Raw genomic sequence first — 26,411 nt, 5'->3', positions numbered from 1 at the left:
TTATTTGCTGTCTCAAAATAGGAGAACTAGGAGGAACCCAAAGAAATCATTAGGCATCAGGTTTAAAAAAAACATAAGAAGTATTTGCCTAACCAGTATATAATTAACAGATGTAACTCATTGCCAAAAGATGTTTTGAAGGCAAATAGTATATCTAAGTTCCAAAAGGGATTAGGAAAATGTAGGGAGGATAAATCTACTATGGGCCATTAAATATAATAGCTAACCTACTGCTGGTAACAGTGGTACGACAAAGAACAAATCATTTAATCCTGGTTCTTGTAACTTCCCTTTTAAAGCAGGAGTAGCAAACCTGCAGCACGGGTGCTACAAGTGGCACAGGCAGCCTTTGGCAGGCAGTACAGTGGCAGATAGGGGAGGGACCAGAAAGCAGAGCATCAGATCAGGCAGGGAGCAAAGCGCAGGAAGCAGAAAGCAAAATAAACCAGACAAGGTAACACTTAGAGGGTGTGTCCACATGAGCACAGATGTGTGGTGTGTGGTGCCACACAGGTCTGCAGCACCACACTGCACACGCAGGCATTCCCGCACTACTCTGCAGTACACGGGAAGGGGGGAAGAAGTTGACCCTGAGAAATCACAGGGTCAAAAACCCCACACCAATAAAAAAGTGGGACTATATATGTGGCAGCAGCATGTGCTGCCCAAAACCAGAGCCAGGCTGGCCAGAGCCATGCTCCAGCTGCTGTCCAGGCTTCCCGCTACAGAAGTGCCACAGCTGCAGTTGCCAGAGCCCCCAAGGACCCAGGTAAGTGCCCCCCCAGCCCACCTAGGGTAATCTGCTGCATGCCGGAGCACACAGGGCAAAGGCATTCCCCAGGGGCAAGTACCAGCAGCACAAGGTGTGCCACTGCTACTTGTCCCTGAGATGCACCCAAAAGGTGCAGAGCTATTTTGGACAAGCCTGCCAGAAAGGTTTTCCTAAAACATCCACTGCATGTTACTGTCAGAGATAGCATGTTAGACAAGCCTTTGGTTAGGCCCAATCTGGCTAGTCTCATGTTCTTAAAAGGTGCTGATGGAATATCATAGTTGTTTCTGTACTTCAGAGTAAAGAACAAGGTGCTGACTGTGAAAAACACTTTCAATCACTGTAAGACAGGAACAAAAGGTATTAAGACAATATTTAAAGGTCAGATAAAAAGTTCCTTGTACACACACACACACACACACACACACACACACAGAGTTAATCATATTATATTTGTGCAAGGCTTTAAAAGTAGAACAATAATGTACTGAAGAATATTTTTCCATCCAATAAATATTTTGACTACCACCACATTTCACTGTGTCAGTACTTCAGTTCTTTCCTGTATCCGGAAAACTTACTTGTCCTGTGTCAGTGACAGCTAGGCAGTGAAGTGCACCTACAGCCACATGCACAATCTTTTTCCCCCTCAGCCCTTCTACAACCTGCGGCTTTCGCACGTGAACATCAGTGCCATGGCCTAGCCTGAAGTAATCGCCTTTACCCCTGAAACAGATAAAGTAAAATATAAAAATCAAGGCAACCACATCTTTCCAAATATTACATTATTTTGCCACTAGTTTTGCACACTGCAACCCTTAATATTCATGGGATATTACAATCATCAGCAATACTATGTATGCTTCAACAACCCTCAAGTCCAAAATTTAAAGGCCTAAAGAAGAAGATAACTCAGATCCACAATCTCACATTTTGACCTCGCTACTAAGGAGCTATCAATTTATGCCGTTGTATGTATTAGTGTTTGCTCAAAAGCCAATTCTGTTATAAGACACAGTGCTACTATAAATTATACTGGGGATTATGTATTCAGAAAGGACTGGGGTTTTTTTTAATGGCATTATTAAAATAATTATCAAAACACCGTGCACAAAGGCAGGCTTTGCCACAAGGCTAATAAAATGCATGAAATCACAGAAAGCTTATGAAACTTTCAACATCTCACAAGCCCCAATAAAGATTACTTTTACTATCAACATCTAACATCTTCACAAATCATACATAATAAAACACTAACTTTTCTCTTGTCAGTTTTATGGCAATGCGTTAATATATCAAAAGCATCAGCTGAACAGAAAAGAACAAAGTTTTGGTAAGGAGAAACGATTTTCATTTTCAGTCCTGATACTCTTGTACAAGTTTTGCATAAGTAACTATGTTCTAATCCAGGGTGGGCAAAACATGGCCCATGGGGCCTCTAAAAAAAAAATAAATAAATAAAAAAAAAAAATAGAAAATTAAAATGCATCTGTCCTTGTTTCCTGTCAAAGATAACAGGAACCAAGGGCAATAAGACCCAGGGGAAGCTCTGGAGAGCTCCTGCAACAGCAGGGCCCACCCAACCCTGTCCCCACCCAGCCAGAAGCTCCAGCAGGGGCTTCTAGCCTGGGACCATATGGCTGCCCCAGCCTGGGAACCTCAGGTAAGGGATGGAGTGGGGTGGGGAGAAGGGCAGGGGAAGAGCTAGTGCTGAGCATGGAGAAAAAGCGGCCCCTCCCCACCCTGTGGCCAGCGCTTCTTGCTGCAGCTGCTCGCAGCCCACACGGGGCTGTCCTGAGCAGGCATAGGCAGCCCCACGTGGGCTGCAAGCAGCTGCACTGTGGGGTGCTGATCATGGGAGAGCAAGGGGGCCACATTTCCCCCTGTGCTCAGCACCAGCTTGTAACCTGCCCTTGCTGCCAGCCTGGGCCCTGCAGCGGCCCCCCTGCTTGCCGCGCCAGGCAGTGTTTGCCACCACTGCCTCTGGGCTGCCCAGTGCACGAGCTCTGGGTAGGGAGCAGCAGCAGCAAACACTGCCCAGTGAGGCAAGCGGGGGGGGCACAGCTGCTGCTGCCATGGCACAACCCTGATAGGCAAGCCTAGAGCCAGTGCGGGGCCCAGGCTGGCAGCGGGGGCAGGTTACACGCTGGTGCTGAGTGTGGGGGAAAAGTGGCCCTTCTCCCATCTGTGGCTGACATCCCACACTGCAGCTGCTCACAGCCTGCTCGGGGCTACCTGTGCCTGCTCAAGACAACCCCACATGGGCTGTGAGCAGCTGCAGCAGGGAGCACTGGCCACAGGGCGGTGATGGGCCACTTCTCCCCATTGCTCAGCATGAGCTCCTTCCCTGCCAGCAAGCGGGGGGTCAGGGCTGTGTGCTGCCCCCCACCTGCACCACAGGGTTGGGGGGAGCACTGGGAGTGAACGGGTGTGGCAGCAGGGCCCACACCCATGTCCCATGGCCAGCACCGGTGGCAGGGGCACAGGGACCTGGCCGCAGGGGCTCTTCAAAAGAATTAAAAGAGCTATAAACATATGGAATGTCTGCAGAATCTACATTACTACTAAGACTATGTGGAATAAAAGTTAAATTTTCTGAGCGTTAACTTGCCATAACTATTTTTTTTTTAATTAATATCAACTCTTTCACTAATCAACTTTTGTCATACTAAAAGAGAATGTACTCTGATTTTGAGAAAACATTTTGTACATAAAGCAACAAAATCTGATTCAAGTGGAAAAATACAATATTAACTATAGAACAACAACCTGTACCCTCAAAATTAGAAAGCATACTTAAGAAAAAACCCACACATTTCATTTCAAGCAAAAGGAAATGAACTATATGATTTACTAGACTATATTAACATGTTTAGCTATTAGAACAATTTATTACTATTAATACTCTACCTATGAGATATTAAAGATACAGCCCAAGGAGCTGCTCTATCCAGCTGCCAGGTGGTTTGCCACAGAATGCAGGGCCCTTAGGCCCCGGCGGACACAGCAAATCTGAAGTAGCAAGCAAGGGCTACTACAGCAGCAGTCACCCTCTGGTCACTTTGTGAATTTGTGCTGCTGTGGCACTACTTCCCCAGCTGCCAGCCCTGACACATGCCCTATGCTAGAGCTGGAATTGCCACCGCAGCACAAGACATGCAGTGCTGGCAGTGCTCTGGCCCCAGTACAGGGCACAGTGAGGACTGGAGTCCCTACTTCAGGCAATGGGTCAGAGCTGCCACCACCATCTCCTGGTATCCCCTGGGCCAGATCCAGACCATGGCACATGGTTGAATTTGACAGCCCTGCTCTAGCTCCTGTACACATTTGTCACATAAAGGTCTCATTCACTAAGCTAAACACTTTACAAACACATGTACAACAGAGGTGTGTATAGTAAATGACAGTCCACGTTAACTCTTTGGAGTAATCGAAAAGGCAACCATTAAGAATGAAGAGTGCAAACTATACAGCAGCAGACAGAAGGAGATAACAATAGTAGGATGTGACAGCAAACCTTATTCCCTTACAGTGCAGACTGGCTAAATAAGCCAGTTGGTAGCAGTGAATCCAAGTCAGGCACTTAAACTTTTAAAAAAATATTTCTTAGCAAACTTGACGTACCAGGTCCATACCACTCCAGACTTTGTAAGCGCCAAAGAGAACTGAGCTCCACACTCAATCTGACAAACGCCCTGGCCATTTAGTCTCTCAATGTTCTGAGGAATGTTACATCCTTCACTTCCTCCTCGGCCAAGTTTTCCAAAATCACCATCTCCCCAGGAAAACACCAAGCCTAACAAATACCAAACTACATGTCAGCTCATGGTCATGGTATTTCTATGTGCTGTAAAGTTTCCAAAAGCAGTTTTTTCCTACCTTCATCTGTTAAAGCCAGTGTTTGAGCATCTCTGCTTCCACAAGCAACCTGAATGACTCTGTGACCAAGGAGCACTTTAACCTAAAAATATACAGGTAATAAACATACTGGTCTCAAAAAATAACCATATCCTGAAGTTTCACTCAGTTCAAAATATTTGTAATGTTTTTCTTTCCATAGCTGACCTGAGAACACTGTTTAGTCCATTATGAAATAATGCCTTTACATGCGAAAATTTTGCAATTTTTAGTTTTCCTCTGGTTATTATATACTGTACTCTGTATAGATATACACACACATCAAAGATGGAAAACATGGCTTTACCATCTTAGGTTTGAGTTGTGTAGCATTGTCTCCATGCCCAAGCCTTCCATATTCTCCGAGACCCCATGTGTACAATTCTCCACTGGATGTAATAGCAGCACTGTGGGAACTACCACAAGCAATATCACGGATACGTTTGGTTTTCAACGCTTCTATCAATCTTGGTTTGTCACAGTTCCTAAAGACAAAGAACAAAATAACGTGTTTTTTTTTGTGAAAAAGTAATACCCCTTAAATCTCTGGGCAATATAAAAATCAAATGTCAGAAAATATAACTTGATGTAACATCAATATCTAGATATTAACACTGCATTTTAAATTAATTTTTCCATAATTAACTTAAATTACCTTAACACATACTGTTTAGGCCCAAATAAAGATTTAACAAAAAACAAACTTTTAAAAGCCAAGTAAGTTTGTTATTTACATAATTTAATTAGAAGTTTATTTTTAAGAAATACTTTGCACCACTGGCATTGCAGTGCTCTGATAAGACAAAACCAGAAAGTGAAGTTAATTAAAACAATTAAAATGCGATTCAATTAAAACGTGAAAAATGAAAATTCTGCTTTCACCCATGTGGAGCGATTTCTGAAGAGTGCCTCCAGCATGCAATGCAAAGGCCCAGGTATTGAAGGAAAAAAGTGCCATTCTTATCATAGACCAGGGGTGATCAACCTTCAGCCCCTGGGCCAGATTCAGCTGCTAGCACCTGGCCTGCAGGTCCAAGGGAAGTGTCCTGGGCCATGTCCCTGCATATTACATCTGACACTCAGTGCTTGATCCTGGCACGTGGGACCCAAAGCCTGATCCCAGGGCACAGAACTTGGTAAAGGCAGCATAAGCCCCAGAGCCTGATCCCCACACACGAGGCAAGGCAGAGGCAATGCAAGACCCCAGTGCCTGCTCCTGCGATGCGGAACTAGGGATGTAGCACAGTCCCCTGGAGCCCTGATCTCAGCATGCAAAGCTTGCTGAAGCTAGCACAGGGTCCCAGGGCCTCGATCCCTGCACAGGGTGCCAGGCAAGGGTAGCTCAGGGTCCTAGGACCCCAATCCCAGAATGTAAGCTCAGGTAGGGGGCACCAAGGTCCATATCTGGGTATGCAGGCCTGTTCCTGGGGCCCAGGGTACAATCCAGCAGGTAGACCTGCCCCATACCACATTCACAGCCTGGAGGGCCAAAAAGTTGAGCACCAGTCTTCTAGATCTACTCCTTCACAAGGGGAATAAAATGAAGATAGGCATTCAGGGTATGGTCATGGGAACCTGCTTGGAGCCCTTTCAAAAAGGGCAAGTTTCAAAACTTCAGCTAACTTTAAAATGTGTCCAACACCCTCATTGTCAGGTTTCTGGTACAGTATTAAATGCATACATTTGTAAATTACATGACAGATTTTGCCAGAGAAAGACTTCCTTCTGTTTAGTGAATTTAACTCCACTCACTGAATTCATGGAATGGTTTCAATTTGACTAGTATTTCAGTATTTGTAAATACTGTCTGCATATTAGAAAAACTTTTATTGTTATGAACTTAGATAGGTCCTTTTGAAAACTCACCTCCTACGCAATGTTCACACTAAGCTAAGAATACCGACTAATTTTCTCTTTTAGTAAAATATTGTATAACAGAACAAGTGTACTAATACGACTACATCTAAATTGTATAACAGCATTAATCTAAGTCTTCTTCCATGACCAATTATGCTCTTAGTCATCTCCGCTTTTGGAGTTGTATCTATTAGTGAGATTCACTCAATATTTGAGGTTGTTACTAAATTATTTTGTGCATAGGTGAAGATGCCTGAACCTATTCTATGAAACCGCTGAATACTCCTCAGAACTATTAACTTATGAAGAATTTCCTATTGGTTATGTTTAAATATTTAATGTGTGTGTAGCTGAAGCTAAAACTGAAGCTAAACCTTCTTCCTTTCTAAAGGATAATATATCAGCTTTTATAGAACTTGCAAGAAAAAAAATATCTACCACCAAACTCAAAAAGTGTACCATATGTCAAAATAAAAAGGTGAGACTACAAAATATTTAGACAATATTCAAGGCATCACTCAATTACTTCTCTATAAAAGCTCATGAAATAGTTACTTAAATAGATTGCATGACCTATGTTGTTAATACCAATACCACGAGTAGTTTTGTTCCAACACATCCATAACAATTCCAGACTCTCCCTATGCTTGAAGAGGGTGTTTGTGCTCAAAAGCTTGCAAAGAACAATTTTTTCTAACTATTTAGTTGGTCTAATAAAATATATCACATCTGCCTAAAGAATCTTGTCTGCTGATTTAATGCAAGTAATTTAGCTTGACTGATCTAGCATATATTCAGATTTATAATTTATTCTCAATCACAAAACATTTATATACAGTATCAATATCAAATCCAGATTAATGGTATAGCATTTTTATTTATAGGCATTTCTAAAATACTCCATATTGTAGTATCCAAGTACTCTGTCATCTCTACATTCTGTAACATCTTTCTTGTGGAATCTCAAGATGCTTCATACAGTTGATGACACCCACCTGATCTGAAGGTATTTGAACTACTAATGTGAGGATGATATACTGCCTTAAAGAAAGGGCTTGACTTAATGGAGAGCTCAGCTAGATAGGGTGAACTTACCCACCATGGGAGAAAGCACCTCTGGCTTTATTTGTTTCATCAACTATTAAAAAAAAAATCTCTTTAAGGGGCTGGCTTGCTTAAAAAACTACAGCCCTGTTGATGGCAGGGGGAAGCGCGAGTAACAGCTAGAGAAAAATGTAATGGAACCTTAACAGAGGTTGTCAGGTACCTCACCAATCCTCCCTACCATACTAGCAACCAAATCGTTTCACAGGCATCTCATGACCTTTCTACACTGATATACAGCAACAGCCAATTATATAGACTTTGTTCCTGAAATAATTGGTTTGTTTTTTTTAAACGTACTTTCCCTTTTCTTTACTTCCAACTTGAATATCTCTTTTAAACCCCTACAAAATGTATGATACAACTTCAGCAACAACAGATTGATATGAAAAGCTATATAAAAACGTAAGTAAAATACTTAAATTAAAATGCTTAAAATAATGTTAAATACATTTTAGTACCATATTTGATACTTTTTCTCACTTTAAAATACTAATACAAGTTCCATCCTTACATTCTACTGAAGTGGCCAAGTTTCCCATCATCTCCTTCGCCCCACGAAAATACCTTCCCATCAACAGTTAGAGCCATAGCATGCCGACCACCTGCAAGAGTTTAAACCATAAGTTTCAAACAATATTACTGTTTTGTCCTCCATCAAGAAAGACTAGAATGTGGTTAGGATAGGAAAGTAGCACAAGTCAAGCAAAACCCAATGAAATCAAACATCCTTGTACTGCTATAATTTAATCCTCTACATTAGAGCTGTGTCCAACTGGAGGGCCATGGACCAAGGGGTCAGTGTGTGGCCCCTAAGCTCCCACCCAGCCACCACTTCCCCAGCTGCAGCAGCAGTACCTAGAGGCTCCAGGCTCCCCTTCCCTCAGGCTTTTGCTTTCTGCCCAACCACAGTGGGCAGGCCTGAGCAGCATGACCTTGCCCACGGTGCCAGGAAAACCCATAGCATTGGGTACCAGTGCTGCGTGCCAGTGTAGAAGCCCATAGCCAAGGAACTGATGGTGGGGTTCAGGCATCTACACCTATGCACAAAGTACAAGCAAGGGGAGGAGCCCCAGGGTGCTTAGTGCAGTGGAAGAGAGACCTGAAGAACCTGTGGCCTGCACGGGGTCCCCTGACACTAAGTTGGATAGCCCTGCTCTACTTCCTAAAACTCTTTACCTGGATACCTTAAACAGCAGTAATTTCAACATGATCTAGTCAAAAGAAAGCAGCCCAAAGCATATTTTATGAAACTTTTTGAAGACATCAAGAATGAACATTTTCCCCATAACAAAAACAGAAAAGATCACTTGATTTACTCTTTTCAATCAACTGAAAGACTGTATTTTAGCAAACTTAAGAGGATCAAGTTTCAACTTAATAAGAACACTAACCATGACAAGTTAAATTTATTCCAACAAGTTTAACTTTCAAAATAATGTTAAGATCATCTCCTTTGCCCCCCTCTCAACACTCATGTACAAACACAGAACTTAATTTATTCCTGCACTAAAGGATCATCGAGTATTCTACATCTGCCACATACACAGAGCGTACAAGAGTCTTCAAACAGCTTTTGCTTTTATGCATTGGTGCATAATGTTTAAGAACCAAAAGGGGAATATTAAGAGTCAGTACCTGAGTGAACAGCCACCTTCTTCACTACGTAGTTACTGAGAGCCGTAATTTGGCGGGGAATAGGCACAGTCCCACTAGATATGCCCAAACCCAATCTTCCGTTAGTGGCTTCTCCACAAGCATATACTTTACCCTCTACAGTCACTAGAATGAAAAAGTATTTAAAACTTCATTAATATAAGATGGGTACAACTGAACAAGTTTCTCTTCTTCGAAAATAGTTGTCTACATTTTAATTTTGAATCTTGCATATAATTATCCTACCTGCAAAAAGGCTTTTAGATCCACCAGCTACCTGTACTACATTCAAGGCAGAGAGGGTTTCAGAGAATGAAGGAACCTTTATCTAGAGTACATAAAGAAGAAATAGTTTATTGCATAAATCATTACCCTCTTTCCTTGTGAAAGAAGCAATTATTTGAAGTGCAGCTCTGAGGTGATGAACTAGATAATCCAGTTTAACTAGTGGCTAGTTCAAATTAATTTAACTTGTTCTTTCACACTCATCAGTACCTGGACACTTTACATTAGTAACTGAATGGCTAAAAATGATCCAGTACACAGAGCTATGGTCAAATCAACAACACAAATTAAGATAAATAACCATGAAACAAAAAAAAGTGAAGGAGATACATTTTGACTTTTTTTTTTTTTTTTTTTTTTTTTTTTTTTTAAAGAAAAGGCTATTTTTTCTGAGTAAACATTAGTCACAAACAATTAAATACAGCTGCACATGAAAAAGTAAAACTAGTTGAAAAATAAGATGTCAGCACATACAAGCACAAACAGGATTTACTTTTGTAGCTTTTAAATGCAGTTAATACAAAAATCAAAGCTCTTTAACAATATAGATTAGGTATAACCACAGAAACAAAAATGACCATGTAACCTGGTTTCCCCTTCACTTCAAAATCAGGATAAACACTTCTTATTTGTTTCTAATTAGAGCACATAAGTTTTATATTTTAATTGGGTGTTCTAGCATAAGTATTTATTCTTATATAGCTACAGTAAATTTCTAGAACAACCTTTTAATTCCTGTAAAAGTGAAAATATTTAAAGGACAAATGTGTAATCTGTGACTAACTCCTGAGAGGACTGATAGGAAGGTTAAGGGTTTATAGTAGAATTTTGTTGTTTTTTTTCTTGCAGCAGAAACAAGCTACCATTTAAAGAGATTTGTGTTTGAACCTTACTTTTTTTAATTCCATTTTCATAGTAACAGTGCCTCTTTTGGGTTTCATCCAAATAGAAGTCGTATTCACTTTGACAGCTATTACGCTAATGATCCAATTGTAAAAAATATCAATATTCCTCTAAAATATAGTTCTAAACTGACATTTTTATTCATCTGTAAATTAACACAACATAGAACAGATAACATGTAAATAGTTTATTAATTTCTTAGAGAGTCCTAAGTGAAACTCTACAAACTGATAACAATCTTACTCTAACATTTTAGAAAAGAAGTGTACCTTTTTGGAACTGAATTTTCAAATTCACTACATTGTCAAATGTTTAATGACTACTATTTTTTTTCTGTGTGTTTTTTTTTTGTTTTTTTTTTTTAAAGAAAAGGCTATTTTATCATAAGCTAAAAACCAAGTGGGAACTTAAAACAATAATCAACACGTATTTTTTTATCTTATTTTTCATGATGCGTCTATCAGACATTTAGATGCTGAACAGCACTAATATCTAAACACTAAGTATCTAGCAAGAAGCAGTTCTGATAAAGACTCTTAGAAGATATTTGAATCTGAGATGAAACCTGTGTTCTTCATTATGGTATGGATTTTTTTTTCTTTTGAAGGGATGTGGTAGGTTCTGCTTTTTCTTGGTTGGGGGGGGGGGAATGTAGTGCACGGATACAGACACACATACACATACACTCTCTTCCAACAAAAACAGTACCTTGGAACCTTTCAGTCCTCCCAATTGATCTTTGTCATTCAGCCCCCAAACAAAAACTTTGGTTCTTATTGTAGCTGCTGATTCCAGCCCTGCCGCCTTCTTCCTAACAAGACTGGGTATATTGAGAAAAAAGGAAAGTTGGCAGATAACCTCTATGCTATAACATTAACCTCAACTCGCTTTTTCTATACTTTTTATCCTACAAGAGAGACAGCATTTCAATAACCAATCTGAGAATTAAGTTCCACAGCATAACTTAATTATTGTGGCTTTCTGATATCACTATTTCTCACTGACAATTATAAAGTTAAAAGTAACAGAGGTTTTCTAACAGAAAACAGAATTACAGTAGTTTTAAAAAAACAGGAAATCCACAAAACTGCTGGTTTCTATAGCGCATACTTGATGCTGAACAGTTAAAGCCTCTATTAATAAATAGAAATTTCAGCAGCTTTGTATATCAAAGTACTTTTTCAGCATGGGGAAGCAAAAAAAAACTATGGAAAATTTATCACTATATACACGTGCAAGAGATTCATTTTTAACAATCGCTGAAACAAAGATGAGCATAGTCTATTATATAATTCAGTTGTTTGAGATGCACAGTCAATCATCCAGTTTGATTTTAAGGTTAAAAAGGTAAGTTTTTCAACCAGCTGCCTACCTCCCAGTGTTAGCTTTATCATCATCTTCTTCCTCATTATCAGATGCAAGGAAAGGGACTGCAGCCAAATCCTCATCCTCTGCCCGGATACGTCCCAATATACTGAGACCATGTATTTTGCAATCAATTCCAGAGCTTCGGCACTGCTTTATGGCAATTTCAATATACCTGTGATACTAAAAAGAAGGATATTAAAGTGCAGTCTTTTGGATCCTACATACGTTTACCAAATACGTGAATAATTTTAAAAACTTCTGCTTTCTTCTGTTCCATTTTTTAAAAATTCTGACAAAATATCTTAATATTTACTGCTCTATTTAAGTGGCATTTTGTCTGGTAGAGAAGTCTTGGCATACCTAAAAGAAAATACCAGTTAAAACTTACTTTCTGGGGATAATCTAAACTCCAATCTACTAATGACTGCTTGTGCCTTGCTCTGTGCAGTAACTGCAGGGTAGCCCTCAATTCTAACCTAAGTTTGAGGCTTTCAGTCATGTCACCCATGAGATGAGCATTTACAACTACAACCTTCAACAGGAATTAGTACATCTATTGTCTGCATGGATCAGACACACATGGATTCAGCTGAAACTCTGTAATATTTAAGAACGTAACACAAGAACATAAAAATTGCCATTTACTAGGTCAAACCGTAGGTCTATCTTGTCCAATATCCTGTCATACAGTGGCCAAGAATAGATGCTGAAAGGGAAAGTGAACTGGGTATGACCAGGGTTTTTCCCCCCCACTATTCCACTCCCACTTGCTGCCTGCAGCTTTTAAGGTCTAGGAAGTTCTGATTCAGAGGCTGTATCCCATAACTCCTGTGCTCAATAGCTACTGATGCTCCTTTCCTCCAAGAATCTGTCCAGTCCCTTTTCTGAATCTGGCTAAATTGTCAGCTGGCACAACATCTGATAGCAATGAGTTCCACATTTTAATTACACGCTGTGTGAAAATGAACTTCCTCTTGTTAGTTTTAAATTTATTACCTATTAACAGGGATCTGAGTTTTCTATTTCCCACAAAAAAGAAAAAACGTGAATTTTTCATTTTAATAGAGAAACACGTGGATTTTCCACTTCTGCAAAGAGCTCTCTGTAGGCTGGCAGAGCTCTAGCCTGCAAGGAACTGCGGGGAGTAGGAGAAGGGTGGTCAGGCAGAGGGTGCCACATGCATATGTGCGCTCACACATGCACATGGGTGCCAGGCAGCTTGGAGAGCAGCTCCCTGCAGTTAAGTCTGCTGTGCGGGGGGACCCCATAGTGAGGGAAGGAGGAAGGGAGGGAGGGAGGGAGACAGCTGGGCAGGGCTGAGGCTGCTGCCAAGCCCAAATGTGGGGCTGGAGGCCCGGGGCTGGAATGTGTGGCCTAAGGCCCAGGTGGGAAGCAGGACAGAGTTGCAGGTGACTCATCCAGAGGGCAAGGGGTGTGGCTGGCTCCCTGCCACTGCCTGCACTCCCAGGGGTGGCATGGGGGGCACATGCCCCCCAAATCTACGCATGGTGGCGGGCTGCCTGCTGCAGGCTCAGGCTCCCCACCCTGCTGCTCTCCCTGCAGGGTCTCTGCAGCCCAGCGGGCAGGAGTCAGCACATAAGGGCAGAGCAGAGATAAGTAGGTAAGCTACTTGCCTAAGCCCCACACTGCCCTGGCGAGGTGCACTCTCCCACCCAGTAGCATCTTGGGTGCCGGTACCAAGTTGTGCCCCTTGCTGCTGCCTGGCAGGTAGGGAGCACCAACAGGGACAGGGAGCTGTGGGTAGGGAGTGAGGAGCCTGATGAGCCAAAGGAGGCAGGGGGAGCTCTGATTTTGCATGATAAAAAAAATCCAAAATCAAATACCAAAATTTATAGGTACTTAGAATTTATTTTATTTTATTTTATTATAGTAACTGAGGCATTAGTAGGCTTCCAAATTGCTTTAAAATTGTAAATATCTTAATAAAACATGGTGTTCAAATGAAACTTGTATATATAGTGGTGTTTCATTTTAATCACAGATTTTGGGGGGTTTAATCAGAGAACTTGCATTTTTTAAACAGAGAAAACCAGGATCCCTGCCCATTAGTTTCATTTTGTGAGCCCTAGTTCTTGTATTGAGAGACAGTAAATAATAAATCCTTACTTTCTCTTCACCATTCAGTATTTTGTAACCCCCCCCCGCCACGTTCCCTCCTCAAGCATTTCTTTTCTGAATTTTATAGGCCTAACCTCTTTAATCTTTCCTCATCCAGAAGCCCTCTTCTGAGACGTCCTCTAGTTTTTCTATATCATTTTGGAGGTGTGGGGACCAGAACTGGGAACAGCATTCAAGATGCCGACGCACCATAAATTTATAAAGAGGCACAATTCTACTTTCCATTTTATTTACAATTACCTTCTTAATAATTACTAACATTTTGTCTTTTTTGACAGCTGCTAAGCAGTGAGCTGATTTTTTTTAGCAAAGCATCCAGAATGACTCCCAGACCTCTTTCCTGTGTGGTACCAGTTAAGTGTAGAGCCCATAATTGTGGGGGTATAGTTAAGGTTATTTTTGCCCAGGTGCACCACTTTACACTTATCTACCTTGAATGGCATCTGCCATTTAGTTACCCAGTCTCTTAGTTATGCCAGATTCTTTTGTAGCTTTTGGTCTTTACCACTTTCAATAATTCTGTTGTCAGCAAATCTGGCCACCTTGCTACAATACACACCCGCTTTTGCAGACTTTTTACAAATATATTAAAACAGTATGTGTCATAACACAGATCCCTAAAGGGTCCCACTATTTACTTCTTTCAATTGTGGGACCTGACCATTTACACTCTTTCCGCTTTCTATTTTGAAGCCATTTTCTAACCCATGAGTAAATGTTCCCCGTAAATCAATCCCATGACCATCTAATTTAGTTGAAAGCCTCTGATATGGGGGGGGGAAGCTTGTCAAAGGCTTTTTGGAAATCCAGATATGTCAGCTGGATCACCCCAATTCACATACTTATTAATACCCCTCCCAAAAACCTCTAGTAGGTTGGTGAGGCACCATTTCCCATTGATAAATTCATGTCAAGTCAGGTTCATCCACATGCTGAACAATTATTTTATTATTATTATTATTATTATTATTGTTGTTGTTTCAAACAGTTTTCCAGAATCAGAAGTTAGGCTCACTGGCTTGCCTTCTTCATAGAGATTTTTTTTTTAAATATCGAAGTCATATCAGCAACTCTCTAGTTCTCTGGTACCAAAGCTGTTTTTAGTGACAATTTGCATACTACGGTTTTGAGTTCAGCAACTGCCAATTTGAATTCCTCTAGGACCCATGCTACTGTTTAGTTTATTGATTTCCTCTACAACATCATCTATTGAAATCTGAATTTGGATCAGATCCACTGACTTGTCCCTAGAGAGAAGTGGATCTGGTGATGAAATTTCCCTAACATTTTCCACACGGATGACAGATGCAAAGGGTATCTTTAGTTTTTCAGCAAAGGCCCTGTCATCCTTCAGCACCCCTTTTAAATACATCCAAAGGCCCAACTGACTCGCTGGCAGGTTTTCAACTTCTAATCCATACAAGCTGTTTGCAGACATTTAAAAACAAACAAAAAACAAATCAGCACTTTACTGGAAGCAGCTGCGCATTACTTCAACCTATCTCCACAGCATCTGTGTAGATCAGGTGCTTCAGCAGGGTTTTTTGGAGCTTTAATCTAAAGCTGAGTCAAACAGTATTAGATAAGAGCACCAATAAAGCAGAACTAAAGTGCTGGATTTATAAAAATACTGGGTGAGCCAGATGCAACTGGGTTACACTGGGCTCAGTGCAGGAGCGTGCAGAGTTTAAAGTAAAGCACCAAAATTTTTTGTTTTTATAATGTCTACAAGCAGCCTTAAAAAACATTTATTCTTACATTTTGTGTTTCTAACATGTTTCTCTCAAATACTCTCATACCTTGTTTTATTAGCTTCAGATTTGCTTTGCCAGTATTTATTCTCTCTTTTTCCTTCATTAGGATTTGACTTGCACTTCTTGAAAGAAGCCTTTTTCCTGTTTATTGCCTCTGCAACTCTGCTGTTAAACCATGCTGACCTTCTTTTGGTCCGCTTTCCTTTTTTTTTGGTTTTCTTGATTCATTGTATGCATTTGCTTTGTCTCTCCAATATACTGCTCTTAAGTAGTTCCCATGCTGCCTGCACATTCCTCAACACTTTACATGCCCCTTTTAACTTCCACACCTCAGTAGCTTCCTCATTTTGGTGTAGTTTCCCGTTTTAAAGTTAAGAAAGTCTACCACAGTAGCCTTTGCCTCCCCTCCCAAATGGATGTCAAACCCAATTACATTGTGGTCACCACTGCCTAGTAAAACTAACTCAGCAACATTTTCTCTTTGAATCACTTAAAATTAGGTCAGCAGCAGAACTAATCATTGTAGATATAGACTACCATAATACCAAAATCCATACTAGGTACTAAAGTATTGGATACATCCCGAGTACTGGATACAAACTGGTACCTGGGTTACCAGGTACCACAAAATGCTGTGGTGGTATCCAGTAACCCAACAAAGGCACAATCTCCCTAGTCTCCCAAGGCCAAGGGCTTACAATGACTGGATACATCACCTATGAAAAGTCAAATATAAATGTAATAACTACAGAAAGGGACACTTCTTAAACCCCCTCTACACATGCAGGTAAAGGCACAATAGAATCTAACTCATAATCCATACAACTGTGTATAATCCCCACACATATGGCAGGAAGCACAATTATAGGATTGCGTATTAGATCCCGTCGAGCCTTACTGCCAGTTTAGGGAAGACCAATTCCAGGGTCCCTTGTACCAGTAAGAAGCAGACTCCTATGGCTAAGAGCCCCACACAACCACAAGGGTAGAGGATTACTGCAGGGGTAATCCCCGCACAACCCAAGAGTACAGAAAACCCTTAAGGCCACAGGGTTGCCACCATCCTCTGGCCCCAGAGGTTCCCCGCACCCTCAGGATGGGGTTCTAGTAGCTGTGATCCCTAGGGCTCGGTTGTGTGAAACCCCCAGTCCCTGGGGATCATGGCTGTCGCAATCCCTAGGACTTGAGGGTTTCTCACTGGGCATGGTTCACCCCTGCACCTGAGAACCCCATCAGTTGACAGGACTCCCAGCCACATGGTAGACCCTGCTACATGCCCAAAATAAAGCTCAGTAGCAACCAGCTATAAAGCTAGTACACATTTTTAAAGTCTAACTTTATACCTGGTTGGAATTTTTTTTTGTTTGTATGATAGCTACTTTGTACATGTAGCTCATCTCCAGGTAACCGCACAATTAGCTAGTTAATTGTGCAATGCCTGTAATATGTAGAGAAGGCCTTACAGCCAGGTTTTTCCAGTTTGCATACATGACCATTAGTCTCTACTCCAACTTTTACCTACCTCTGTACAATCACTGAGAAGAGGCACCGTGGTGTCTGCAGGGTTAATATTAATTGTCTTTAACTCAATGAGGTTATTTAAAGAACTTCCACCTAAAGAATAAAAGAGTGACGAAATTTTAAAAAAGGACACTTATCAACCACATACTGTTATAAAATATATCACCATATTATCTGGACACTCCATCAAAAAAGTGTGCACATGCGTGTTATTTTATTCGTTTTCTTCTTATTAGCACAGTAAATTCATGTACCTGAAACAACCACCAAAGAGGGCATGTAGCTGCTATCTGCAGGGTCCACTACCATCTTCAGTCGGTGGACAAGAACATCTGGGAAAATCTCCAAACGAATCCAATGCTAAAAGGACAGATGGTCACATGCAATAAAATTTTTTTTTTGTTTTCTGATGATCTGTCAATTTAAGCTCAACAGCCTTGTTACTACTAGTTCTTAAGAAACCATAAAAGTTACAGGTAAGAAGGGGGGAAATTAATCTTAATACAACTTAAGATTTAGCACATTTATACAGAAATACATCTAGATAATTCAATTAATTTTATTTGTAACATCGACATGATAGACAAGTATACACAAGTTTCAAAATGAATTTTCATCCTTTCAAAGGGGAAATAAAAGAGGTACCACAGCAAGATATTCAAAAGCACGGATCAAAAACTTACCTTCCCTTGTGAGCCAGAAGATTGCCAACACTGCTCACTACCATCAATCAGACGTGAGGCCTGATTCACAGATGATGACACATTCAAATTCTTAACTATTCGTGACCAGTCATCCAATAGCATTCCACGTTGACTGCTATGACGTCTTTTCAACTGTTTTCCAGAACGCCCACAAAATACTGGAGACTGACCTATTTAGTTTAAAACACTATTATAAGCTATTCCGTTACAGCAAATGTTCAAATTAAAGGCTTCAAAACCGGGCCGGGGGGGGGGGGGATGTCAGAATACAGCTAGAAACAAGGCACAGGGCTTTACACAATGTTACACCCATTAGAAAAGGCAGTACTTCAAATGCAAAAAAAACCCAAAGCAACTGAAAAGCATGTTTTGGCTTTACACCTGTTTGCACGTGCTCAAGTCTCTTTTTGCAGTAGTCAGATTTTTTCCCCCACTCCCAGTCTTCTGGTGTTTATGAAAAACTTGCACAAAGGCACCTCACCTATAGATCAAGTCAGTCATTACAGTCATAGCTACTGCAGTTAAAATATATTAAATACTGAAATATACCCAATACTGAAAAGGTAAAAACTTTGCACAGGGATGTGATTTTTAAACTGACATCTTAAAAAGACTAATGGGAGACTCCTAATTAAACATAACACTTTGGAAAGTTATTCTTTTTGAGGGAAGACAAAAATCTAATTTGATGTACTCTTATAACTTTCAGCTAGCACTGTAAGATCTGACCTGAGCACCTGAAGCATTTTAGAAGTTGGTAGAAGAAGAAAACAGCAAAATAAGATTAAATTTAGATGAAAACAAAGGGTGGGGAAACAACTCATTGCCAGTGTTAGTAATAACAACAGGAACAGAAAGGAACATGGAAATTCCATGTGCTTCTATTTCTGCCTCTCAAAAAAAATTCTGATCAAACTCCCAATATCCAGGGGAATGAACTACCTGAGTGACTGCCAGGCAATCCTGTTAAAGAGCAAACAAGGATGAATAGGCATGCTGCTCTTATACAAGCAGCAACAAAAATACAGAAATTCTGGGTGCATTATCTTCACCTGCTGACATGAAATGATTCACATGCACCTACACTGGTATATAGCCAGCAAAATTAGAGTGAGAATAAAATGATACGATTTAGTTGCAAACTTACTTCTGATATAGCATGGGGTTACTTGGCACTATTTTATAAATAATTTAACACATGAAATATGTTCAACATAGAAGTTTTACTCTGATCTTATCAAATACTATCATGCCATGCTTGGCAGACTTAAATGGTACAATGGGATTTGATCTCAGAACACAACAATCACACCTCTTGCTGTGTTGGACAAGCAATTTTAGGGATTACACATCAGACCCCAATCATACTTTTTCAACTTGCCTGCCTATGTGGAGCCTAGGATTGCAAGGGCTCCAACTGCACCATCAAGTTGGAAGCCTCAGGCCTGGCAGCACAACCTCCAAGGCTGTCATGCTTATGTCTTTGACCTTACCAATTCCCCCTACCCAGAATTTGGATTTCCCCATCTGACTGTCAGCATGGGAATGAGGATGGAGCATGCCATATGTTCAATAGATGAAACAACTTTATGGGTAGTTTGCCATTTTATGGCACGATAAATTAGCCGAACATGCGACATGTAGATGGCACAATTAACACATTAAGCATGGCATAAATGTTACATCTGTCAGGGGCCCAAATAACCTTTATGAAGTATACACTGAGATTCAGCAGAGCACAAAAATCAGGCTATAAACTCCTAAAGTTTACCAAACAAGTTATTGCCTACTAAGCTGGTTCTGATGTTAAAGCCCTTAATCTAATAATAGATCTAAACATGTAATTTACAGAAAGTACTGTGCTATAATTTAATGCAAAAGAATTAAAGTTTTGAAAAGCACACCTGGTTCATTTATTCTGCCAAAAGTATGCCGAGTGTTATGTTTCCTGGTTTTAAAACAGGTTTCACAAAAATCAAAGTCATCACAGTTTCTGCATTTGAACCTAGGCCCATTGATAGGAAACATCTGACAGCCATCACACCTGATTTAAACACAAAGACAGTCTGGTTGATTACAAGATACATTTGTAAATCCGTTTGTTAATGGATTCTCAGGACACAATTCATTCAAACAGCATGAATGAATGAAATTTCCCTCTTATCCCTTTTCACCTTAAGGAAGAAAATATACAATTCTCTGCTATACTGACCCAAGATATTTCATTAGCCATAATAATAAGGCTACATGCAAAGTGTTTCACAGAATATCTAGAAAAATTACAGTTATAACTTACGTGACTCCAGGATGAATGCTGGGGACCAATTCCATTTCAGACAATAAGCCTGTCCAATGAGACTGCTGAGGAAAGTCTACAATAACATCTTTTCCATTGGCACTAAAAGCTGTAACAAAACATGCAGGAAAAGAACACTATCTTGTAATTAACTCCAAAAATGAATTTGGAGTTGCCTATTGTCAGCTACCCAAAATTATATTTACTTTTAGAAATTAGCCTAGTCACAGAAATTATAATCATGTGATGTTTTTCTCATTTTCTACTTATTTACTTACTCCAATGAGTTATCTTAGTTCCTTCATGACCGATTAGGTATTTGGGTTAACTTATTTTTCATAATATTCACACAAACTTGAACAACATTGAAATGTTATGAGCTTCTCAAAGAGCATCAGGAAAGAAAAGCAGTATCATTTCATAATTTACCACTTTCGAGAAGTTCATTCTTTCTGTTGACCATTTTTACCACAGCTGCATATACATATTCAAATGACCTGGAAGAATTCTCTTAGGTTTGTTCTCCTGGCAGAAAAACATACAGAGAGATGCCTGAACAGACATTCAAATTCTGAGCCTCTGAAGAGCAGAGAGCTTCCAGTGCTGGGGCTGCACAGCCAGGAGATCCTGTGCACACATCTCAGCATGCTCTCTGGGTTCCTTCAGTTGGCCCAATGAAAGATGGCAGCAGGGCACAGCTTCAACAAACGTTCAATGAGCTTTAGTTCAAGCCGCCCCACCGCCATTTTGAAGTATGGGGATGCTAATTCATGAAATGCAGAGGCTGGCCATTGCGCAGTAATTACCACACTCCAGCAGACTCAGTTCAGTCTGCTCCAATGTGCTGTAATTACAGGGCATCAGAGCAGCCCTGAAGCGCAGCTACAGGGACCCACAGAGTCCAGCCCAATGAACACACTGTCTGGGGATTTTTGCTCATGGAGAAAAATTCTGAACCTTTGTAAAAAAAACTCAGTTTCTCCTAGGAGAGTAGCTACTCTCTCCAGAAGAAACTGAATATCTGTATGTGGCCCATATCACCATCCACTCTTCTAGGCAGATATTACAAATGTATTACCGTCCCTATTTCCAACCTTTTCTTAAAAATTGAAAAAAAGTTTTACTTAAAAAGAAACACTTCTGGTGCACCAAGCTATAAAATATAAATGAAGAATCTGGAGGAAATTATACAGATTTCTAAATATCCCCAAGCAGCATCATATACCAGTTCTACTGAGTATAATTTGCTCTGAGCAACTTAATGTATTAACAAAAAGAATATCTGTACCCCAAGCTCGCCATGGGCAACAGACATATTTCTATTCTTTGATCATGGCAAAATGAGCTACTGCCATCTCCTTATAAAAGATAATGTTCGTGTGGTTTAAAACTTGATTTTTTCCACAGATGAAGCTACGTTACCTTTCACAACCCCAACACTCCTATGAGTAACTGAGCCCCATTTGTATTTGGGTGTAGTAACTGAGGTTTTCACACGCACTTTGTCACCAATCTTAATATGAGAAGTAGAATTCTGTGGTGGAAATCCTAAAAGCATCAATAAAAGATGCATTAATTTTTCAGAGCTTACAGTCTCCTTAGGCATAGATATTAATCGTTATTACAAAGCGATAAATATTCAGCTCACCTATAAGCTCTACATGGATGTATCTGACCCAGTAAGTGCCACCTTTTTGTTGCCAATCACACTGCACATTGAGGTCATGTAGCCCATCTCGATCCAATTTAATAACTTTACCTACATCTCCTTCACAAACTTCCTCATAAGTCCGGCAGCATCTAACCATCATCCCCACCTAGGTAAAAAAAATAGGACCAAAAGATTCTATTATCCTGGAGATAAACACATGCCAAAACCAAGGTAACTTTTATATGGCTTTCCATACCACATTTACCTGAACATTTTCTCTCACATACACTGCGTAATCATCATTACTTAAGAAATCAGCTCGTTTCTTGTAAGTCTGACTTTCTGTCACAACAGCACCACTAGCCTGTAAAAAAACAAAGAAAAAGAAAACAAAACATATCTGTAACAGGGAAAACAGTAAAAGGAAAAAAAGCGAATAAAACAAAAAAACTGCATGTTGAAACAAAAAAATCCTCACTAATTCAACTAACTAAAGGGCTAACATTCACGATATGCTGCACCTAAGGCTATCTATGACTTAGTTGCCCCAAAACAGCAGCCAACCTGGCAACTGAAAAGTTTTCAGGAATCCTGAAACAAGCTAAAAGGTAAATATTACAAAAAAATTGATTGCTGCAAAGAAGGGAAAATAATGAGGATTCTACTTTGTCAACTTTATTGCATTATCAACTTTTTCCATTTCCCTGAAAGTTCTTCTTGTGAAGAATCAGAGGGCTATACTGCACTCCAATTTTTGTAACAGTTCACCTAAAGCTGTTGTGGTTAAGCTCAATTTCATGCAATTGGCATATTAAAGGCAAGCGTACCAAATTCTGAAGTCGCTTCAGATGCCAATAGACCTTAGAGTAGGAATCGGAGATAATATGGAATAAAGCCACAATTCCTTTTCTACTGTTATTTAACAATAACCACTTAAAAGTAACACCTCCTGAAAACAATTTAAAAATATGCAATTCACATTCAGAACTGTTATGCCTGACAGACTGATAAACCATGTTATGGCCTCAACAACTAAAAAACATGTATAAAGAAAAAGAATGTAGTAAATTCACCCATGCCTTTTTGCCATATATTCGTTGATATTTCAGTCATGCTTTCAGTAGCCGAAATATCATGCCTTCATTTTCCAAAGCACAGTGGGAAAATAAACCAAGAAGAATTAAACTGTTTGAGTTTATAGTTTATTCAGAGCCCATCTAGCTTGTAAGACAGGCTAACATGATTATTTTGCAGTTTGTTCTAGAGGAGTATGCTATGCTATGCTCCGAAATGCCTGTGCACCCACAAGATATGCTGCCACAAAAGTCCAGAGGGATAACCTATGACAAGCATTTGGCTAGTAATCATGGTTTCCACTACAGTTCTGGAGATGGGAAAAAAGAGTGGAGTGGGGACAGACACACAATGACACTGGATAGATCCTACGCTATATAGACAGATCTCCCAAACTGTAAACCCATTGATGAACAGATTGGTGGGGACACAGAATTATAAATTTGGTAGGGCAAAGGTGTAAGAGAGGATTATAAACATACAACGTAGAGTTGATGTAACATTTAAAAAAAACCCAACATATTTGAATAACTCTAAATACTAACCACAGGACAGGCAGCTTCAGCTTCTTCCACCTCTTCTACTATTTCCTCATCTGAATATTCATCAGACACAGTGTCCGCATCAGAGAGATCAGTAATCTGAACATCAGGGTGATCCAACAACCAGCCTACCAAGGCTTCCACTCCTAGCATAGAGAATCATAAGCCAAGCAGTTAGTAAAAAGCTTATCTGGCAGTATGTTTAGTTGGTATAAGGACAAACACTCTAAATGCTATGTTAACCTGCTAATGGCTTCTCTTCCTCCCATGCCATTATTAATGTAACTATATAAATGTACCTGGTAATCCAGAAGCACTTCCAGATGTTCCTGACAAAGACTTCAGTGCAAATTCAATGTTTTTCCTAGGAAATCCCATTTCCATAAGCTGAACAACAATAGGGAGGGGTGGAATGGGAGACTGCTTGCGTTTCTTCACTTTTGTAGGTCGGATATGCTGCACTGTGACTGGTGTGGTGGCTTCGCTGGAGCTACAGTCTTCAAAAACTGGAGTTGAAGGATGCGTGGACTCTACAGCTAAATACTGGCATACCGCCAGAGCAGCAGCCTAAAATAAAAATAATTAAAACACTGAGATCTATGTAAAAGAAGCAATTCTCTTATACTGTACATCAATAACCTGTTTGGTTTCATTTACAGAATATTTGTAGTTTAAATTCTTACAGTTTTTAAAAGCTTGAGAGAGAAATCAATAAAAACTTTTAGCAAGAAAAAACATGGCTTTTACCTCAAGCTCTTGTTTGTCAAATATTGCCTTCACAGGTGATGGCTGGGTAGCAGCCGTGAGAAGCTGCTGTAAGAGGATCATGGGAGGCTGTGGTCCTTCAGGAGACATATCTCCTATATCTGGGGATGCAATTGCTCCATCCTCTTAAAACAAAAACGAATTTTTAGAAAATAAAAGTAGAAGAAAAATCAATACCCTGATTCAGCTCACTAGGTCTTCACCACAGATCAAATGTAGAAAGGAGTTATTTATTTCCACCACATTCCCTCTCCAATGCGATAAAGTATTTAAGAGGGTTTAGAAGTCAGTAAACTTTTCCTGTATACACAGATCTCAAAAGTTAGTGAAGTCATAACCAAACACCAGTTTTAATGTGCCTGGAGCCAATCCGGTAGAAAGAACTCAGTGTATAATAAACATAAGCAATTAACCTTGAACTAAAAACTTGCGAATCCTATCATCATAAAAGGAAGTACATTCAGCTCTTGAAAGAGAAATCGAAAAATTATTTTAAATTACTCTCCCTAGAACTGATGCTGACAGCACACTTTGGATGAAGCTCTCTAAAAAGTAGAGAGAAAAAAAAAAATACAGGGAGAATCAGCAGAATCATTCTGTTACTCTTGAGGTCACCTTGTCTCCAAAAGAGCACACCTTATTTTGACAGGGTTTGTGTCTGATGAATTCTATTGATGTTTACAAAAATTTCATCTGTATACATTTCCTGGGCTTTCAACTTGATGGGCAACTATAAAAGCAGGTTAAGGACACATTTCATTACAATCGGAAGATTGTGTCCTCTCCATACACTTTGACTGGTATGATAAAAATAATTGTACCATTTAAAAATACGATGGTAACAATATATTCGTGTCTCACTCAAATATTGAACGTAACATTTATAGAGCCAAAATTTACTGTTAAATAAAACTGAAATATTAATACCAACATGCGCATATTTTATACCCGTCTTAGAAAGGCATTCATTTGAACAATATGTTGTTTAGCTGGACTAGGAGAAGCAAAAACAAATATATGCAGACGCAAGACTTGCTCAATAGTTCTGAAACCAATGCCAAAACAGTCCACAAGATGACCTGCTACTCAAATGATAAAAAGTGAAAAAGAAAATGTTAAACAAAATACAGAAATCTTGCATCCCATTTTCACAACAGCTTCAGAACACAGCATTTATTTCTGTCTGAAAAAGTCATAAAGCCCGAGATTTTAGAATTACATCACTCTAGTATATATCCTGCTTTTCAACCTTATTTAGGGGGTCTTAACTTAAGAACCACAAAACTAAAAGTTAACACTTGACTTTATCTAGAGAGAAAAAAGAAAAAGAGTAAAACTTGCTTGTAAGGATTCAGCTGCTAAAAAAACCAACAAAAAACACATCAGTTACTGAAGTGAAAACAATATAATTCGAAGTAATAAGACCAGTTAACATAAATATATTTCCTGATTTAGTAGGGAATGTAAACTTCTGTAAAATTTTAGTGGTTATACTAAGTAATTCTTAGCCACATGTTTAAGAGTAGCCCAAATAAAAGGTAAAGCAAAACAGACACTTTTTTAGCTCCACCTTTAGCTGCAGAATTGCTATATTCTCCACTGATTGTCATTTAACAATTTGAAGTTCCTCTTGAAGTAAAGTGGCAGCTACTTAAGACCACCACCATCACCTTGAAAACTGAAGAGGGAAAAATAGGAAAGGTACAAATACACAGAGCACTGGGGTACTATAAGAGCAGTTTATAGGAAATTTGTCAACATCAACAGAATTCAACATATAAAAACCCTGTCAAAATGGGGTGCACTCTTCTGAAGAAGAGATGACCTTGAGTCACAGAATGATTCCACTGACTCCCCCTGTCTATTTCTCTCTCTACTTATATTGAAGAGAACTTCATCCGAAGTCTATTAACTGTGCCCTCAGCACTAATTCTAGGGAGAGTAATCTAAATTGATTTCTTCTCTTCCAAGAGAGCTGAATTAATATTCCAAAAATATATTTAAAAGGTTTAATAAATTAGGATGATATTAACATGATGGTCCAGAATATACGCAAAAGAATTCTTGTGGGTAATATTTTTACTGCAGCAACTACACATTCCTGTACCAATCACAACATCACC

General features: G+C 39.7%; 1 protein-coding gene across 3 annotated transcripts in view; it reads right to left on the bottom strand.

Moving 5' to 3' along the window:
* HERC2 (HECT and RLD domain containing E3 ubiquitin protein ligase 2) overlaps positions 1 to 26,411 on the bottom strand; it is a 187,774-nt gene that overhangs the window by 42,065 nt on the left and 119,298 nt on the right. For 2 of the 3 annotated variants that reach the window (XM_090064853.1, XM_090064860.1), the window contains exons 45-64: positions 24,271 to 24,413; positions 23,823 to 24,090; positions 23,527 to 23,669; positions 22,173 to 22,271; positions 21,905 to 22,073; positions 21,679 to 21,804; positions 20,257 to 20,365; positions 19,865 to 20,004; positions 17,940 to 18,130; positions 17,511 to 17,616; positions 17,258 to 17,349; positions 11,847 to 12,022; positions 11,183 to 11,294; positions 9,533 to 9,614; positions 9,269 to 9,412; positions 8,145 to 8,235; positions 4,977 to 5,154; positions 4,652 to 4,733; positions 4,397 to 4,568; positions 1,354 to 1,498 (exon numbers count right to left, since the gene is read on the bottom strand). In XM_090064853.1, coding sequence (XP_089920979.1) covers positions 1,354 to 1,498; positions 4,397 to 4,568; positions 4,652 to 4,733; positions 4,977 to 5,154; positions 8,145 to 8,235; positions 9,269 to 9,412; positions 9,533 to 9,614; positions 11,183 to 11,294; positions 11,847 to 12,022; positions 17,258 to 17,349; positions 17,511 to 17,616; positions 17,940 to 18,130; positions 19,865 to 20,004; positions 20,257 to 20,365; positions 21,679 to 21,804; positions 21,905 to 22,073; positions 22,173 to 22,271; positions 23,527 to 23,669; positions 23,823 to 24,090; positions 24,271 to 24,413 — 2,768 coding nt within the window. The remainder of the gene's footprint in view (positions 1 to 1,353; positions 1,499 to 4,396; positions 4,569 to 4,651; positions 4,734 to 4,976; positions 5,155 to 8,144; positions 8,236 to 9,268; positions 9,413 to 9,532; positions 9,615 to 11,182; positions 11,295 to 11,846; positions 12,023 to 17,257; positions 17,350 to 17,510; positions 17,617 to 17,939; positions 18,131 to 19,864; positions 20,005 to 20,256; positions 20,366 to 21,678; positions 21,805 to 21,904; positions 22,074 to 22,172; positions 22,272 to 23,526; positions 23,670 to 23,822; positions 24,091 to 24,270; positions 24,414 to 26,411) is intronic. The other variant, XM_090064869.1, reaches the window with a different exon arrangement.

This window comes from Crocodylus siamensis, chromosome 1, assembly GCF_052110815.1.
Source record: "Crocodylus siamensis isolate JL-2025a chromosome 1, ASM5211081v1, whole genome shotgun sequence".
Taxonomy (NCBI): domain Eukaryota; kingdom Metazoa; phylum Chordata; order Crocodylia; family Crocodylidae; genus Crocodylus; species Crocodylus siamensis.
Note: the sequence above shows the minus strand (reverse complement) of the source record. Positions and strands in the feature narration are given on the sequence as shown.